Source organism: Piliocolobus tephrosceles, chromosome 11, assembly GCF_002776525.5.
Source record: "Piliocolobus tephrosceles isolate RC106 chromosome 11, ASM277652v3, whole genome shotgun sequence".
NCBI lineage: Eukaryota > Metazoa > Chordata > Mammalia > Primates > Cercopithecidae > Piliocolobus > Piliocolobus tephrosceles.
Window position 1 is genome coordinate 9,888,715 of NC_045444.1, and position 19,455 is coordinate 9,908,169.

The 19,455-nt window shown below is 46.9% G+C and overlaps 1 protein-coding gene across 1 annotated transcript; it reads left to right on the forward strand.

Moving 5' to 3' along the window:
- The first annotated feature begins 17,771 nt into the window (after positions 1-17,771).
- SFT2D3 (SFT2 domain containing 3) lies at positions 17,772-19,274 on the forward strand. Its single transcript, XM_023225598.2, has one exon. The coding sequence runs from the start codon at positions 18,295-18,297 to the stop codon at positions 18,940-18,942; it is 648 nt and encodes a 215-aa protein (XP_023081366.1). The 5' UTR covers positions 17,772-18,294; the 3' UTR covers positions 18,943-19,274.
- The last annotated feature ends 181 nt before the right edge of the window (positions 19,275-19,455 follow it).

Sequence of the window (19,455 nt, forward strand, 5' to 3'; positions counted from 1 at the left end):
GGTCTGGTAGCTGAGAGGCACCTCACAATGTGCTGTGCCCCAGGATCTCCCTGGTCTTGTGCTATTTGGAAGAAGGAGTGCTGGGATTTATGGACACTGTGTACATGATTTCTGTGTCCAACTTGTATGAGCACAACTGGTTTGCATTTTTAGTCAAATTTTACACCCCTCCAGGGTAGGACTGTTTGCTTTTACACAACACGGAGCCCAACGGAGAGCCAGCTAGAGATAAAGCAGGCACTCAAAGACGTGTTGAAACCAGTGAGGTATTATTTTATAGCCACTTTGTTTCTTTAGAGACAGGGTCTCACTCTGTTTCCCATGCTGGAGTAAACTGGTGTGAGGATAGCTCACTGCAGCCTCAAACAAGCCTGGGCTCAAGCAATCCTCCTGCCTCAGCTTCCTGGGTAGTTGGGACCACAGGTGTGAGCCACAATGCTCAGCCCCATGTACTGTTACATTTAAAAAAATAACCTAGCTGCATATTATAAATGTGCTATACATCAGAGTGTAAACTGCTCAGTAAATATTTACCGCATGTTGTTGTAAACATTCTTGGTAAGTTTTACACTCGTGTGAGGAGCTGCCTAAATGTAGAGTGTATATCATCCTGTTTCGCTCAAAGAATCTCAAATATCACTTTACTCAACATATCTATTCCTGAACGGGATTTGTATAAATAAAAAACAGTTTGACCAGGACCTGTAGCTCTTACTACTTGGCAGGCCGAGGCAGAAGGATCGCCTGAGCCCAGGAGATTTGGGCTGCAGTGAGCTGTGATTGCATCCCTGCACTCCAGCCTACGTGACGGGGCGACACGTACAAATATTGTACGTGTCTCTCATACAAATATTGTTTTAAAAAGAAAGAAAAATAATAATAGACTCTGTAAACCAGTTCACTCTCAAAGCCATTTTTCCTATTCCAGATGTTATGGCTGCACACTAGCCTGAGATCTGCCCCAGGAGAGGCAGCCTGAGAAGCCCACAGCACAGTAAGTTGGCACTAACATTGTTCTGCCGAATATGCATGTGCACAGGGCTGACCAGCTACCGGCAGGCCCACCACCTCTGCCGAGTACCCCCGAGAGAAGCGGCAGCCCCACTGCACTTCTGTCCATGCAGATCCAGCCCATTGGTGTGAGGTCCAAGGGTGAGGGAGATCAACCGCACACCTGCTGCCAGATGTGGGCAATGCAGACACAGCCCCTGCTGGACAGGAAGTGGGTGCAGGTGCTGGGGAAGAACAGGCCAGGGCCTGCATCTGATGTTTACTCTGTGAAGCTTAAAAATGTGGTGGTAACAGTCTGAAAACACACGCTAATGGAGGCAGCGTGGCACAGTGGGTCCCGGAACGTAGACTACAGAGCCAGGCTACTTGGGTTCAGATTCTGTCTCACACTCACTTGGATAAGACCTTCACTTCTCTCGGCTTCAGGCTCCTCATCTGTAAAATGAGGTTGATAACAACAGTACCTTCCTCATAAGAATGCTGTAAGGGGTAAGAAAACTCAAATGTGAAAGTGGTTCTCAAAACTTTTTGGTCTCAAGACCCGTCTTATACTCTTAAGGAGTGTTGAGTATATCAAAGACTATTTATTTACGTGGGCTATCTCTATCAATATTTACCATAATAAAAATTTAAATGATACATTTTAAGAATATTTCATGGCCGGGTGCTCATGCCTGTAATCCTAGCACTTTGGGGGGCCAAGGAGGGCGGATCACAAAGTCAGGAGATCGAGACCATCCTGGCTAACACGGTGAAACCCCATCTCTACTAAAAATACAAAAAAATTTGCCGGGCGTGGCAGTGGGCGCCTGTAGTCCCAGCTACTCGGGAGGTTGAGGCAGAAGAATGGCGTGAACCCGGGAGGCAGAGCTTGCAGTGAGCCGAGATCGCACCACTGCACTCCAGCCTGGACAACAGAATGAGACTCTGTCTCAAAAAAAAAAAAAAAAAAAAAAAGAATATTTCATTATTAATTTATGGCTGGGCATGGTGGCTAATATCTGTAATCCCAGCACTTTGGGAGGCCGAGGTAGGTGGATCATCTAAGGTCAGGAGTTCAAGACCAACCTGGCCTATATGGCAAAATTCCATCTCTACTAAAAATACAAAAATTAGTCGGGCACGGTGGTGGACACCTGTAGTCCCAGCTACTCAGGAGGCTGAGGCAGGAGAATTTTTTGAACCCTGGAAGCGGAGGTTGTGGTGAGCCAAGATGGCGCCCCTGCACTCCAGCTTGGACAACAGAGAGAGACTCTGTGTCTCAAAAACAATAAATAAAATAAAATATTTCTTTTTTTTTTCTTTTGAGGCAGAGTTTCACTTTTGTCGCCCAGGCTGGAGTGCAATGGCAGCCTCAGCTCACTGCAACTTCTGCCTCCTGGGTTCAAGCAATTCTCCTGCCTCAACCTCCTGAGTAGCTGGGATTACAGGCATGTGCCACCACACCCAGCTAATTTTTGTATTTTTAGTAAAGACGGGGTTTCACCGTATTGGCCAGGCTGGTCTCAAACTCCTGACCTCAGGTGATCCGCCCGCCTCGGCCTCCCAAAGTGCTGGGATAGCAGACGTGAGCCACCGTGCCCAGTCAAGAATATTTCATTAGTAGTTTACAAATCAATAAGAAAACTATTACATATGCATGTAATATGAATACAATGACATATCTTTATTAAAAAACCAACCATATTTTCTAAAACAAGAAATAATTACTAAGACTTCTGTACCCAGCCAAGATGGAGTAGCAGGAGCCAGACAAAATGCATGAAACAATTGTTTCCAAGATACTGAACACCAGGCAGCAAGGGACAGTGATCTGTAAGAGATGGGAAACAAAGGAAGCCATGATTGCCCCAGCGCTCCATGTGAGAGTACTTCCAAGACCTCGCCCAGGGAGGGTAAAGCCAGGTGGGGCTGAGAAGACCGCTTGAGTTGTGGAGCTGAGAGCACAGGCAGACCAAGGCAGCCAGACGCCACAGGACTGGATACCAGACCGGAGGAGGCTGCACAGAGAGCGGACACAGATCTCGAGCGTTCCCCCAAGTATTCCATTGAATGCTGATAAGCACATGTGTGTGATGAAACCATGGTGGGCCAGGAAAGAAATATTTCAGAGGATTATAAATGGGGGAAGGAAACGGATTAACTGTGCTGGCTAATTTTATGTGTCAACTTGACAGGCCATGGTCTGCCCAGATTAAACATTGTTTCTGCTGTGTCTGCTGCTGTGTTTCCGGGTGAGGTCAGCATTTGACTCTGTGGACTCACTCGGCAAAGCACACTGCCCTCCCCAGTGTGGGTGGGCACCATCCAATCCACTGAGGACTTGTACAGAGTAAAAGGCAGAGGAGAAGGAATTCACCCTTTTTCCTTCTTGCCTGCTTGAGCTGGGATGTCTCATCTCATCTTTTCCCGCCCTTGCATTGGGGTTTATACCATCAGCTCCCATGGTTCTCAGCCCTGCTGACTCAGCCTGAATTATACCATCTTTCTTGAATTTTCCCCTTGCAGGTGGCAGATCATGGGACATCTTGGCCTCCATAGTCATACAAGCCAATTCCTCATGATAAATCTCCTTTTGTATTTGTATATATGCATATCTTATTGGTTCCATTTCTCTGGAGACTCCTGACTAATACAGGGAATTAACAGGAGGTAAGTTTTCTACACTTTATTTGAACTGGTAAAGTGTTGCCACCAGTAGGCTGTGCATAAGTTACGTATGTGTGGCTTTTTAGAACAACCACAAAAAAATCTATACAAAGAGATATACCCCCAAAACAGTATAGATAAGTAAAAATGGGATTCTAAAAAATGTTCAAGGCTTACATAACAAGGCAGGGTAAGATACACACAATGACTCGGATATATCTCAAGGGCGTTATGCTGAGTGAAAAAAGGCAACCTGCAAAGATCACATACTGGATGATTCTACTCAGATAGTAGCCTTCAAATGACAAAATTATAGAGATGACAAATAGCTTAGCGGTTGCCAGAGACTGGGAATGGTTGCAGTATAGGAGTGAGTGTGACTATAAAGGAGTGTTTTTATCCATTAACATAGGATGTCTTTCCATTTATTTAGATTTTCCTTAATTCCACTGAACAATGTTTTGTGGTATTCAGTGTGTGTAAGTATTGTACTCCTTTAGATAAATTAGTCCTAAGTCTTTTACTCTTTTTGATATGATTGCAAATGCAATTGTTCTCTTAATTTCCTTTTCAGATTATGACTGCTGGCATATAGAAACACAAATAAATTTTGTATATTAATCTTGTATCCTAAAATCCTGCTGTACTTGTTAATTCCAGTGCTTTCTTGGAAATTCCTTGGACTATTCTATACACAAGACCATGTCATCTGCAAATAGAGGGTGGTGTTGCTTCATTTCTTCCAATCTTGATGCCTTTTCTTTTTCTTGCCTATTGTCCCTGGCTAGAAACTGTTGAATAGAAGTCAAAAGAGCAGACATCCTTGTCATGTTCCTGATCATAGGCTGAAAGCCTACAGTCTTTCACCATCAAACATGATTTTAGGACGCACATGGTGACTCACACCTATAATCTCGGCACTTTTGGAAGCTGAGGCAGAAGGATTACTTGAGCCCAGGAGTTCAAGACCAGCGTAGGCAACATAAGGAGATCCTGTCTCTACAAAAATTAAAAAAAAAAAAATTCAGCAAAGCATGGTGGCATGCGCCTCTAGTCCCAGCTACTTTGGAGGCTGAGGTGGGAGGATCACTTGGGCCAGGAAGTCAAGGCTGCAGTGAGCCAGGATAGCAACACTGCACTCCAAGCCTGGGCTACAGAGTGAGACTTTGTCTAAAAATATATATATACACATATATATGATTTTATATATATATGATTTTTTATATATATGATTTTATATATATATAAGATTTTTCTGTGGGTTTTTCATAAACCCCTTTACTGTGTTGAGAAGGAAGCTCTCTTCTATTGTTGGTAGGAGTCCTCTTCTGTTCTTGTGTTCATTTGTTTGTTTTATCATGAAAGAGTAGTGGGCTGGGCATGGTGGCTCATGCCTGTAATCCCAGCACTTTGGGAGGCCAAGGCAGGCAGATCACAAGGTCAAGAGTTTGAGACCAGCCTGGCCAACATGGAGAAACCCCAATTCTACTAAAAATACAAAAATTAGCTGGGCATGGTGGTGCATGTTTACAGTCCCAGCTACTCGATAGGCTGAGGCAAGAGGATCGCTTGAACCTGGGAGGCAGAGATTGCAGTGAGCCAAGATCATGCCATTGCACTCCAGCCTGGGTTATAGAGTGAGACTCCACCTCAAAAAAAAAAAAAAAAATGAGTGGTGGATTTTGTCAAATGCCTTTTCTATGTCTATTGAAATGTTCATATGAGTTTTGTCCTTCAGTATATTAATGTAGTGTATTACAGTGATTGATGTTAATATGTTATACCAGCCTTGCATTACTGGGATAAATCCCACTTAGATGTGGTATATAATCCTTTGTATATGTTGCTGGATTTAGTTGCTAGTAATTAGTTGAGGATTTTTGTGTATATTCATAAGAGATGTTGGCTGTAATTTTTCATCCACCTCCTTTGTGCTCTTACTGTTAAACAACATTTTGACAAAATGGTGACACATATTACATTCCTATATGTACATAGCCCATAACAAATTACATGCATATTTTCTTATGCAATTACTTTTTAGATCAGTTAAGAGAAGAAAGGAAAAGAAATATGCAATTATACTTTCTTTTGTAATTATCTACTTTTACCAACACTTTTGTTTTTCATGTAGATTCAAATTAGTATCTGGTGTCACTTGGTTTCTGTCTGAAAAACCTTAAATTTTTTTTTTTTTTTTTTTTTTTTGAGACGGAGTCTCACTCTGTCACCCAGGCTGGACTGCAGTGGCCGGATCTCAGCTCACTGCAAGTTCCGCCTCCCGGGTTTACACCATTCTCCTGCCTCAGCCTCCCGAGTAGCTGGGACTACAGACGCCCGCCACCTTGCCCGGCTAGTTTTTTGTATTTTTTAGTAGAGACGGGGTTTCACCTTGTTAGCCAGGATGGTCTTGATCTCCTGACCTCGTGATCCGCCCGTCTCGGCCTCCCAAAGTGCTGGGATTACAGGCTTGAGCCACCGTGCCTGGCCTAAATATTTCTTGTTACTCAGGCCTGGTAGCAATAAGTTCAGTCAGATTTTATTTATTTTGGAGTGCTTTTTATTTGGCCATTATTGTTGAAAGATAGTTTTGTTGGGTATGAAATTATTGGTTAACAGGTTTGTTGTTTTGTTTTTACTGTTAAGCACTTTGAATATGTCATACCACTGCTTTCTAGCCCCCACTGCTTTGGATAAGACATCATCTGTCAATCTTATTGTACTTCCCTGGTACACAATGAATTGTATTCCCTTTGCTGCATTTAAGATTTTATCTTTATCTTTGGCTTTCAAAATTTGACTATACTATGTCTGAGTGTGAATGTCTTTGTGTTTATCCTACTTGAAATTCATTGTTTCTCAGATGTTTAGAATGTTTTTCATCAAAGTTGGGGAAATTGGTCAGGCACAGTAGCTCTTGCCTGTAAGCTCAGCACTTAGAGGCTGAGGTGGGATGATCATTTGAGGCTAGGAGTTCAAGGAAATACAGCCTAGGAAATACAGCAAGACCCTGTCTTTACAAAAAACTTGAAAATTTACTGACCATTGGGGTGCATGCCTGTAGTCCTAGCTACTTGGGAGGTTGAGGCAGGAAGAATGCTTGAGCCCAGGGAGTCAAAGTTACAGTGAGCTGTGCTTGTGCCACTGCCTTCCAGGCTGGGTGACAGAGCAAGACTCTCTCTATAAAAATAATAATATTAATAAATTTTAAATAAATAAGCAAATAAATTTGGGGAAATTTTCAGCCATTGTGTCTTCTAATAATTTTTATGTCCCTTTCTCTCACTTCTCTCTATTATTCTTATGTGTATTAGTCCATTTTTGCATTGCTACAAAGAAATGCCTGAGACTGGGTAATTTATAAAGAAAAGAGATTTAATTGGCTCACAGTTCTGTAGGCTATACAGGAAGCATGGCAGCATCTACTTGGCTTCTGGGGAGGCCTTAGGAAACTTATACTCATGGCAGAAGGTGAAGGAGAAACAGGCACACCTTACATGGCCAGAGCAGAAGGAAAAGAGAGGGAGCAGGGAGCTGCTACAGACTTTTTTTTTTTTTTTTTTTTTTTTTGAGCTGGAGTCTCACTCTGGCTCAAGCTGGAATGCAGTAGTGCAATCTCTGCTCACTGCAACCTCCGCCTCCCAGGTTCAAGTGATTCTCCTGCCTCAGCCTTCTGAGTAGTTGGGATTACAGGCACCCACCACCACACTCAACTAATTTTTGTGTTTTTAGTAGAGGGTTTCACCATGTTGGCCAGGTTGGTCTTGAACTCCTGACCTCAGGTGATCTGCCCCCCTTGGCCTCCCAAAGTGCTGGGATTACAGGCGTGAGCCACGGCACCCAGCCCAGACTTGTAAATAACCAGATTTTATGAGAAATTACTATTATGACTAAGGTGGATGGTGCTAAACCACTAGAAACTGCCCCCATGATCCAGTCACCTCCCACCAGGCTCCACCTCTAACACTGGGAATTATAATTTAACATGAGATTTGGGTGGGGACACAAACCATATCATTTTTGCCCCTGGCCCCTCCCAAATCTCAAGTCCTTCTGATATTTCAAAATATAATCATGCAGTCCCACAAAGTGTTAACTTATTCCAGCATTAACTCAAAAGTCAAAAGTCTCATCTGAGGCAAGGCAAGTTCCTTCCACCTATGAGCCTGTAAAATCAAAAACAAGTTAGTTACTTCCAAGATACAACGTGGGTACAGGCATTGGTTAAATACTCCCATTCCAAAAGGGAGGAATCAGCCAAAAGAAAGGGGCTTCAGGCCCCATGCAAGTTCAAAACCCAGCAGGGTAGTTGTTCAATCTTAAAGATCCAGAATAATCTCATTTGACACCATGTGCCACATCCAGGGGACACTGGTATGAAAGCTTGGCTCCCAAGGCCTTGGGAAGCTCTCCCCCTGTGACTTTGCAGGGTTCAGCCCCCATGGCTGCCCTCAAGGGATGGCCTTAAGTGCCTGTGGTTTTTCCAGGTGCAGGATGCAAGCAGCCAGTGGATTGACCATTCTGAGGTCTGGAGGACAGAGGTCCTCATCTCACAGCTCCACTAGGTAGTCCCCCAGTGGGGACTCTGTGTGGGGGCTCCAACACCACATTTCCACACTGCCCTAGTAGAGGTTCTGTATGAGGGCTCTGCCGCTGCAGCAGGTTTCTGCCTGGATATCCAGGAATTTCCATACATCCTCTGAAATCTAGGCAGAGGCTCCCAATTCTAAACTCTTGCATTTTGTGCACCTGCAGGCTTAACACCACAGGAAAGCCACCAAATTTAATGGCTTGCACCCTCTGAAACAGCGGCCAGGGCCCCTTTCAGCCACAGCTGGAGCTAGAGCAGCTGGGATGCAGGGAGCAGAATCTCAAGGCTGTGCAGGACAGCAGGGCCCTGGGCCTGACCTAGAAAACCATTCAGTCCTCTGAAGCCTCCAGGTCTGTGCTGGGAGGGGCTGCCATGAAGGTCTCTGAAATGCCTTCTAGACCTTTTCCCCATTGTCTTGGCTATTAGCACTTGGCTCCTCTTTACTTATGCAAATTTCTGCAGCCTGCTTGAATTCCTCCCCCGAAAATCAGCTTTTCTTTTCTACCACATGGCCAGGCTACAAATTTTCTAAACTTTTACACTCTGCTTCCCTTTTAAATGTAAGTTCCAGGTTCAGGTCATTCCTTTGCTCACACATATGAGCATAGATTGTTAGAAGCAACCAGGCCAGTCCTTAAATACTCTGCAGCTTAGAAATTGCTTCTGCCAGATACCCTAATTTCATCACTCTCAAGTTCGGAGTTCCACAGATCCCTAGGGCAAGGGCACAACACCACCAGGTTCTTTTGCTAATACATAACAAAGGTTATCTTTGCTCCAGTTCCCAGTAAGTTCCTTATCTCCATCTGAGACTTCCTCACCCTGGCCTTCACTATCCATATTACTATCAGCATTTTGGTCACAACCATTTAACCAGTCTCCAGGGAGTTCCAAATTTCCCCTCATCTCCCTGTCTTCTTCTGAGCCCTCCAAACTCTTCCAACCTCTGCTCATTACCCAGTTCCAAAGTTGCTTCCACATTTTCAGGTATCTTTATAGCAATGTCCCACTCCTCAGTCCCAATTTTCTATATTAGTCCATTCTTGCATGGCTATAAAGAAATCCCAGAGACTGGGTAATTTATAAAGAAAAGAGGTTTAATTGGCTCATGGTCCTGCAGGCTGTACAGGAAGCATGGCAGCATCTGCTCAGCTTCTGGGGAAGCCTCAGAAAACTTACAATCATGGCAGAGGGCAAAGGGGAAACAGGCATGTCTTACATGGCCAGAGCAGGAGGAAGAAAGAGGGAGGGGAGAGGTGCTACACACTTTTAAATGACTGCATCTCACAAGAACACACTCACTATTGCAGCCAAGAGGGATGTTAAATCATTGGAAACCACCCCCATGATCCAATCACTTCCCACCAGGCCCCACTTCCAACATTGTGGACTACAATTTGACATAAGATTTGGGTGGGGACACAGAGCTAAACCATATCAATATGGTGGTGCACTTAGTGGTGTCCCATATTGCTCTGATGCTTTGCTCATTTTATATTTTTCTCTGTTTTTCAGATTGCATTATTTCTACTGATGTGTCTTCAAGTTCACGGATTCTTTTTTCTGCCAACTCAAATCGACTGTTTATCCTATCCAGTGAATTTTTTTATTCTGTTGTTGTTTTGTTTTGTTTTAGAGGTGAGGTCTCACTATGTTGCCCAGGCTGGTCTCAAACTTCTGGGCTCAAGCAATCCTCCTGCCTTGGCCTCCCAGAGTGCCAGGATTACAGATGTGAGCCACCACTCCTGGCCTTTTCAATTTGTTTATTGTACTTTTCATCTCCAAAATTTTGTATTTGGTTCATTTTTATAATTTCTACTCCTTTATTGATACTCTCCAATGAGACATTGTCATTTCACCTTCATTTAGTTTTTTTTTTTTTTTTTTTTTAAGAGACATGGTTTCATTCTATTGCTCAGGTTAGAGTGCAGTGGTGCAATCATAGCTCACTGAAGTCTTGAATTCCTGGACTCAAGCAATCCTTCCACCTTAGCCTACCAAGTAGCTAGGGCTACACGTGTGTACCACCACACCTGGCTAATTCTATTTTTTTGTAAAGACAGGGTCTCACTGTGTCTCCCAGTCTGTTCCCAAACTATAGGCCTCAAGCAATCCTCTCACCTCTGCCTCCTGAAGTGCTGGGATTACAGGCATGAGCTGCCACACTCAGCCATAACCAGATATTAATGGAAACAGGAAGAATTTAAAATTTGGTAATGATTGACAGTATGGGCAAAGTAGTAGGATCCAGTCCAATTAGCAGCTAGGTGTCAAAATCTATTCTGCTACATTGAGGAAGAATCTCTACCAGGCAAGAGAGCGTTTACATATCCATCAGTTACTTGCGATTTACAAAGAGGTAAAGTAGATTAAATACTATGAACAAGGCTAGAACCTGTAACCTAGAAAAATGTGCTATGAAGTGTGCATAGCTTTCCATTGAAACACAAGTATTTTTCTTCATTTTCCCTCATTTTGATAGGAATAACCTCAAAGAAAGCTTATTATCGACCCCCCGCCCCCGGTCCCCTGCCACCATACACACACCACATCAGACAAAGTTGGTCTGATTAGATTTGGCCCGGTTATTTTTTTTTTTTTTTTTTTTGAGACGGAGTCTCGCTCTGTTCCCCAGGCTGGAGTGCAGTGGCCGGATCTCAGCTCACTGCAAGCTCCGCCTCCCAGGTTTATGCCATTCTCCTGCCTCAGCCTCCCGAGTAGCTGGGACTACAGGCACCCGCCACCTCGCCCGGCTAGTTTTTTGTATTTTTTTAGTAGAGACGGGGTTTCACAGTGTTAGCCAGGATGGTCTCGATCTCCTGACCTCGTGATCCGCCCGTCTCGGCCTCCCAAAGTGCTGGGATTACAGGCTTGAGCCACCGCGCCCGGCCTGGCCCGGTTATTTTTATAGGTACAGCAAGAATGCTCATTTACTATAGGCCTTCTGAGTTTGGTTTACTAGAATTTTGCATAAGGAGTGAACTTTTAAAAACCACTGAGGCTAAGAACTCACCACCAGATCTCCCTGGCAGTACCTGTAGATTTGTGCACATTCCTCTCTTCTCTAAGTTCCCAAAATATCCTAAGTTTCCTGGGTCGGCCGGGAAAGGAAAGTAAGGAAGGTCAACCTTCCTTCCTCACTTATAATTCTGGGAACACTGTAAGCCAGATACCAGGCTGGTTTTTTCAAGAGGGCTTTGTACGTGTTGGCTCCATAAAGTCAACCTTAGCTCCTTAAAAGTGTCTGGTCATATCTGATTAAATGAGCGTCATCCTCAAATATGATATTCCAGAGAAGGCCTTGGTTGTATCACCAATGTTTCCCACTATTTCCCATTAACAAGAAGGACATATTCTTACAGCATGTATGACAATAACTCACATTTCCATGAAAATAAGAATACTCAGTAAGCATTTTGAATTCTAGAGGGGTCAGGCAGGAAGAAATCATTTTACAAGCAGTTCATTTCTGTTTACAAAAGTATACTCGACTAAATTGTTATGAATTATAGATAACTTATGAGAAAAATAGAAAGGGGGAATTCCTTATCTAGCCAGATAATTTTCAAATACAAAAGACTAGATGACAGTTCCTTACAACAATAGTGCATCTGACAAGGAAATATGGTGGTTTCTGCATCCTGCAAAATGAGATAATGAAGTCAAAATTTTTCGACAAAATAATTGTAAACATGATTAACCCCATTTTTATTTTTTATTATTTTATTTTTTTGAGATAGAATCTCGCTCTGTTGGCCAGGCTGGAGTGCAGTAGTGTGATCTCAGCTCACTGCAGACTCTGCCTCCTGGGTTCAAACAATTCTCTTGCCTCAGCCTCCTGAGTAACTGGGATTACAGGCATGCGCCACCGCGCCCAGCTAATTTTTAGAGACAGGATTTCACCATATTTGCCAGGATGGTCTCAAACCCCTGATCTTGTGATCCACCCACCTTGGCCTCCCAAAGTGCTGGGATTACAGGCGGGAGTCACTGCGCCCTGCCCTTATTAAGCTCATTTTCAAAGAGTAGACAAGACAACATGTGCTTTCAAGGTCTCTCTGGGAAATTCAAAGACAGTTTAGACATCAAAGCTATCCCAAATGAATGTCATTCTCAAAAATGACATTCCAGGCAAAACCTGGGGAATTTTATCTTATTTTATTTTACATTAGGACTCAATATAGGGAAGGGAGAAAGCAAAGTTATCAAAGAGATTTAACCACTTAAGAATAAAGTCAAGTCATGAGAAACTATTTGGCTATTCATTTCAAACTGAAAATAATTTTTTTTTTTTTTTATTTTTTAGACCGAGTCTCGCTCTGTTGCCAGGCTGGAGTGCAGTGGCGTGATCTCAGCTCACTGCAACCTCCATCTCTTTGGTTCAAGGGATTCTCCTGCCTCAGCCTCCTGGGTAGCTGGAACTACAGGTGCACACCACCACACCCAACTAATTTTTGTATTTTTGGTAGAGACAGGGTTTCCCCATGTTGGCCAGGATGGTCTTGATCTCTTGACCTTGTGATCTGCCCGCCCCGGCCTCCCAAAGTGCTGGGATTACAGGCGTGAGCCACTGTGCCTGGCCATGACAATAAAGTATTCAAATGTTTGTTTAAACTCAACAGAGAAGGAAAATAATTGTAAAGAAATTAGCCCTTCCAAAATGAGTTTTCTTTCCTTTCTTTCTTTTTTTTTTTTTTTTTTTGTTAGGGTCTCACTGTCACCCAGGCTGGAGTGCAGTGGTAAGATCTAGGCTCACTGCAGGCTTGACCTCCCCAGCTCAAGAAACCTTCCCGCCTCAGCCTCTGCAGAAGCTGGGACCACAGGCTGGCACCACCGTGCCCAGCTAATTTCTTGTATTTTTGTAGAGACAGATTTCATCATGTTGGCCAGGATGGTCTCCAACTCCTGGGCTCATGATCCGCCGGCTTCAGCCTCCCAAAGTGCTGGGATTACAGGCCTGAGTCACTGCGCCCGGCCCATAGCTGTTTTTATTAAACCAAAAATATTAACCCAGTCACATTTGTCTAAATAAAAATATTTTGAATTCTTAAAACATTTCTGAGTCAGCTTTTATGAAAATATTTTTTCTTTTCCTTTTTGACCATTAACAGCATTAGAAGTTACATTTCCCCAACTTCTGAAAAATTCGGGACTATTCCATTTATATAAGGTGATTATTTATCTCTAAAGCTATCAGAACAGGGCCCCTTTGGCGATTTTAAATGTAATGTGGCCGGGGAGGGCTGCAGCCAAAAGTGCCTGCGAGCGGCCCGCGGCCGGTGGGGTCCCGGGACAGGCCCGCGCGGGGCCGAGGTGCCAGGGCCCCCGGAGAGCAGAACGGGCGGTGCCAGCGGGGCAAGCCGACGCTATGAAGACCGGACGGACAACGAGGCATCCTGGGAGGCGCCCTGGCTCCGATGCTTCTGTGGGAGGGCGTCTGAGTCCTCAGTTTCCCACAACCGGGGGAGGGCCGGCACGCCGCTGCCCACCGTGTCCGGGAGCCCCACGGTTCGCCCGCGCCCCTCGCAGAGTCTGCCCATCCCCAGCCACACGCGCGCCCGCGCTCCCGCGGCACCGACTCGCACTCCAGCACTCAGGGCCCGCAGCGTGGTGACAAAGCCGACTGCGCCCCCTGTCTCCAACGCGCTCCCGAGGGGCAGAGGGAACACAGTAGCCACATGCGGCTATGATAAATATATATAAATAGTATATGATGTATGTTATGTATAATAATGTGGTTATATTATGATGTTTTCAATATAATTCAATATAAATAATGAATTAACTAAAGTTAATTCAAATTTAAAATTCAGTTCCTCAGCTGCCCCGCAGGTGCAGACGCTACATGTGGCTGCTGGTCGCCGCCGCCTTGGCAGGAGCATCTCCCTCGGTGCCAAAGCTCTAGGGGCCAGTGGTGGCGGAGAGGCTCTGCTGCCCCAGTGGGGCGGCGCGGGAGGCATCATTTTGTGGCAAGTACTTTGGCGCTGTGCCTGAGGAAGATCACCATGGCCAGGCGACCAACCTAGACAGGGACTGAGCCAAGATGAATCAGCCTGGTGAGCCAATACTTGCCACAAAGCCTGAGCCACCCAACTCGAGGTCACCCGGAAAAGCCAAAGCAATGAAGACAGTGACAGGGGCTGGGAAGCAGGACACAAAGAAATGAGACTTGAGAAGACCATCACCACATGAGAGTTAGGTATTCTTTTAAAAATTAGTAAATGGAAGAAGAAACTATAACTGTGAGATCCGCCCATACTGGGCCTACCTTGTTGATGACAGAATGTCGCCTTGCTTTGTAGGTACAACAGAGCCAAAACTGCAAGGCATGGAGCCCAGGCATACACAGTGGAACAAGCTTTGACCTCTAACAATACCCAGAACCAAAGACTCCTCCCCTTAGAACCAAGAAGACCAGGACAGGACTGGAACCTGAACGTGGAGATCTTTCAGAAGCCGGGATCCATTGGCCCGGGAGACTGGGGCTCAAATCTGCCTTGACAAACCTTTCCATAATGGTTAAATATGAAGCCCCACAATCAGAACCTGCCAAGCCAACACTGCCAAATCATTTCCCTTGCCCTCTGATCCTTTAAAGCTTGCCCTAGACCTCACACTGGGGAGAGAGATTTGAGCCCCACTCCTGCCTTCTTGCTGGTCAGTTTTGCAATCAAGCCTTTCTTTTCTCAAAAGCTGCTGCCAGTGTTACTGGCTTCACTGTGCATTGAGCGGTGAGCCCATTTGCTTGATAACAAAACTCAAGGCATTGGCAATGTCACCAGTCAGTGACAGGGCTGTGGGGGCCCTGAGGAGTGACCTGGAGGAAGGGGATGCTTGGGAGAGGGAGAGGAAGGAGCAGTAGACAGGGGTTCACCCAGCAGAGAGCCCAGACTCAGCAAAGCCACAGAAGAAGGGAGTCTCCAAACTGCTAGTTCCAGAGGGACCCCACAGAGCATCGGGGAGAGCCACAGGGGGCCTAAGGCAGGGCCTAGAAGGCTGGATGGCAGGTGGGGAATTAGAATTTAATCTGTAGGAGATAAGGAGCCACTGAAGAATATTAGGTAAAGAGGACATGACTAGATAGCAGTTTTGAAAAGGGGCACTGGTAGACCTGGTGCTGTGGCTCATGCCTGTAATCCTAGCACTTTGGGAGGCTGAGGTGGGTGGATCACTTGAGCTCTGAAGTTCGAGACCACCTGGGCCACCTGTGGAAACCCCGTCTTCACAAATATTGGTGGCATGCACCTGTAGTCCCAGCTACTCTGGAGGCTGAGGTGGGAGAATCACTTGAACCCAGGGGGCAGAGGTTGCAGTGAGCCAAGATCGCACCATTGCGTTCCAGCCTGGGCAACAGAGCAAGACCCTGTCTCAAAAACAAGTGGGTGGTAGACGCTGGCTGACCCAGCACACTGAAGAAAGGGAGAATGTAGTTCAGGTTGAGGCCCAGCAGGGTACAAGTAAACCCAGCTGAACAGAGAGGGCCATGGCAGACAGGGAAGGGAGGGAGATGCCACTCTGGAAAGCCCTTAAAAGAAGCGTGGATAACACTTGCTGGGCTCTGGGAGAAAATAACAGTCTACTGCAGGCGCGAGAGGATTTGGTGCAAAGGGTACTGCTTCCTTAGGTCGAGGTGAGGGTGCCAAGAGAGAAAAGAGGAGATCCCCCAGGAGCAGCAACACTGAGGACTCAGGAGGAGGAACAGCCAAGAGAGGAGCCTGCAGTGTCATCCTGGGGCTGAAGGCTGAAATTCACTGCACTAGCCAACAGCGTCTGGCTATTTTGTGATGAACAATTTTGCTGGCACGGTGGATTGAAGGCCTGGCTGAAGGGCTTCAAGGGAGACAAGGAAGCAAGTGAAGATGATTGTTAGGATGAGTTTTGCTGCAGTGCTGGAAGAGGGTGGGTTTTGTTAATGACCTTCCCTCCCTGCAACCAAACCACAGCAGAAAGCCCATCCAGGGCTCACACAGAGGGACCCCCAGCAAAGGCCTCTTCCTGCAATGGGAAGCCCACAAGGTTAGAAACTAGAAATCACAACCTAACGCTACCCTATTGTCAGTTTTGTGGGTGACCTTGGGGAGGTTACTTAACTTCTTGGTATTTCTCAGCTTCCCTCACCTATAAAATGAGCAGCACAGTCCGCCTTTTCTATATGGTAGCTGCATAAATGATGAGGTGACATCACTGATGGGCATTTACGTACCCAGTCCACTTTCTAGCTCTGTGTATATGAATACTCTAAGTACCTCACAGAAGTGGAACCATGCAGTATTGGTCCTTCTTGTGACAGGCTTATTTCACTCAGCATAATGTCCTCAAGGTTCATCCACGTTGTAGCATGTGTCAGAATCTCCTTCCTTTTCAAGACTGCATAACAGTCCACCATATGCATATCTCACAATTTATGTATCTGCTGGTGGACACTTCGGTTGCTTCCATCTCTTGACTAACATGAATAGTTCTGCTGTGAAGAGTTATACAAATCTCTGAGACCCTGTTTTCAATTCTTTGGGGTATATATCCAGAGTGGAATTGCTGGATCAGACTGTAATTATATACACACATACACACATGTATGTATACAAATCTGTGTATATGTTTATGTGTCTATGTATCTGTGTGTGTGTGTGTGTATATATATATACACACAGTACTGTTTTCCATAGCGGCTGTAGCATCTTACATTCCCACCAACAGTGCACAAGGCTTCTAGTTTCTCCACATCCTTGACAGCACTTGTAACTTTCTGGTGTGTTTTTTTGTTTTTGTGTTTTGTTTTGATCGTAGCCATCCTAATGGTTTAGCCCATGCTAAGTGATCAGGATGGTCACTATTATTATCAAGTGAGATAACAAATCAGAACGTATTTTGAAAAAGAATCACATCTGTCAGGATCCAACCAAGAAAACAGAAAGCACTAAAAGGAACTCAGTGGGGGAGATTAGTTACACAGAGGATGGAAAGGCTGAGAAGTCAAACAGCAGGAAGCCATTAACTTTACATCCACCTAAGGCAGAGGACAAAGGACGCAGGGCCACCCAGGGGAAGCCAAGGTGGTGAGGGGAGCTGTGGAGGCAGCTGGAAGAATCTGGAGGAATCTGACCTGTGAGAGGAACCACAGGCAGACATCCTCTAGGAGGCTCCGAGAAAGAGCAGGGCACGTGGGCGCGGCCTCGGAATAAATCAGGATTGCCCTGCGCGCGGGCCAGCTTGTCAGAGTGATCCGACGATGAGTCAGGACACCTGGCTGTGGCGGTGTCCAGAGCACGAGAGTGACACCAAACACATAGGACAGCAGCACCGAGTCTTGGACAAGGGGCGCGAAGGACTCAAGCATGTTGCCAGGCCTGTGGCTGAAACTGAGAACAGAATAGAGAAGCAGGTTGAGCTTACTGGGTGTCAACCCTTCCTTTATCAACCCCATGGTAAGTGATTAGGATGGTCACTATTACTACAAGTGAGTTGACTAATCAGGACGCAACTTTCCCAAAAAAAACCACTTGAGTCACACAGATCTCAACTTTTTAATCAAATTTTTATTTTGAGATCACTGTTAAGTTTGTGTTCGGTTGTAAGAAACAGATCCTGTGTACTCTTTACCTATTCCTTCATGTTGCAAAACGAGCACAATATCACCGCCACGGTAGACGCAGACAGTGAGGCCATAAGACATTTCTATCAGCAAAAGGGCCCCTCTTGTGCCCCTTTAGAACTTTAGAACCACACCCACCCTTGCCTTCCAACTAACTATTAATGCTGGCAGGACTTAGCCAGACCGTAAGGGCGCGTACTCAGAACAAGGAAGAGGGTTAGGCGCTGGGAGGGCGACTGTAGGCGGACAAACAGCACCTGCGCCCGCGGTACTTCTGGACACCACAAAAGTCCGCGGAGGAGGCACCTCCGCACTTCCGCGAGCGCCGCAGGCCCTGCCCCTTTCGCCGCGGCCGACCAATTGCCGCCCGAAGGCCGAGCGGCTTCCGCCGGCGGCCGGGAAGGGCCGGATGTGAACGGTGTTTTTCCTTCCCGCCGCCGCCTTGTCCAAGATGGCGGACCTCCACCGCCAGTTGCAGGAGTACCTGGCACAGGGGAAAGGGGGCGGCCCGGCGGCCGCGGAGCCGCTGCTCGCCGCGGGGAAGGCGGAGGAGCCCGGGGACGGGCCGGCGGGGGCGTGGCTGGGCCGCGCGGGCCTACCCTGGACCTGGGCGCGGAGCCCTGGGGAGTCGGCGGCGGCGGGTCCGGCGTGCCTGCCCAGCGTGACGCGAGGGCAGCGTCTGGCGGCGGGCAGCGTTTGCCTGCTGCTGGCGGCACTCTGTTTCGGCCTGGCAGCGCTCTACGCGCCGGTGCTGCTGCTGCGCGCGCGCAAGTTCGCGCTGCTTTGGTCGCTGGGCTCGGCGCTGGCGTTGGCTGGAGGCGCGCTGCTGCGGGGCGGTGCGGCGTGCGGGCGCCTGCTGCGCTGCGAAGAAGCGCCGTCCCGGCCGGCGCTGCTCTACACGGCGGCGCTGGGCGCCACGCTGTTCGCCGCGCTGGGCCTGCGCAGCACGCTGCTCACGGTGCTGGGCGCGGGCGCGCAGGTAGCGGCGCTGCTGGCAGCGCTGGTCGGGCTGCTGCCCTGGGGCGGCGGCACAGCGCTGCGCCTCGCGCTGGGTCGCCTGGGCCGCGGCGCCGGCCTCACCAAGGTGCTGCCCGTGTGAAGACCTCGACCCCGCGCCACTGGGGAAGGACGCGTAGCCAGCGCCGTCGGAGACTGCCCCTGCCGAGCCGAGGACTGCACGCCGGGGCCTGGACGCCCGCGGCGAAGACCCTGCCGCGACAGCCTGTGAGTCTAAGCCGGAGCGGCTGCTGCCAGGGGAGGCGACAGCAGCGTTGGGAGGTCCTCGATGTCAGCGTTTTGTGCTGGACTTGGCACATACTCTGAAAACAGATGTTGTCATTGAACTGGTGACAGGATGTGAGACGGTTATTAGAAGTTGCTTTCGAAGTAACTGTGATCTTAGGTTCGGCTGAAAAAGGACTTTTCTTCGAATTAGCTGCCCTTGTGATTTTTCTCAGGCTGTTTTGTCATTTTAAAATCCAGCGGTAGATGTAGCTTAGCGACGGTAATTTTTTGTTTTGGCTCTGCTAAAACTTGGAAATTATTCTCTTCAGTGCCAGCGAATCCAGAAAGCTATCAGATTATTAAACACCGAATTCAGCCACTGAGTAAG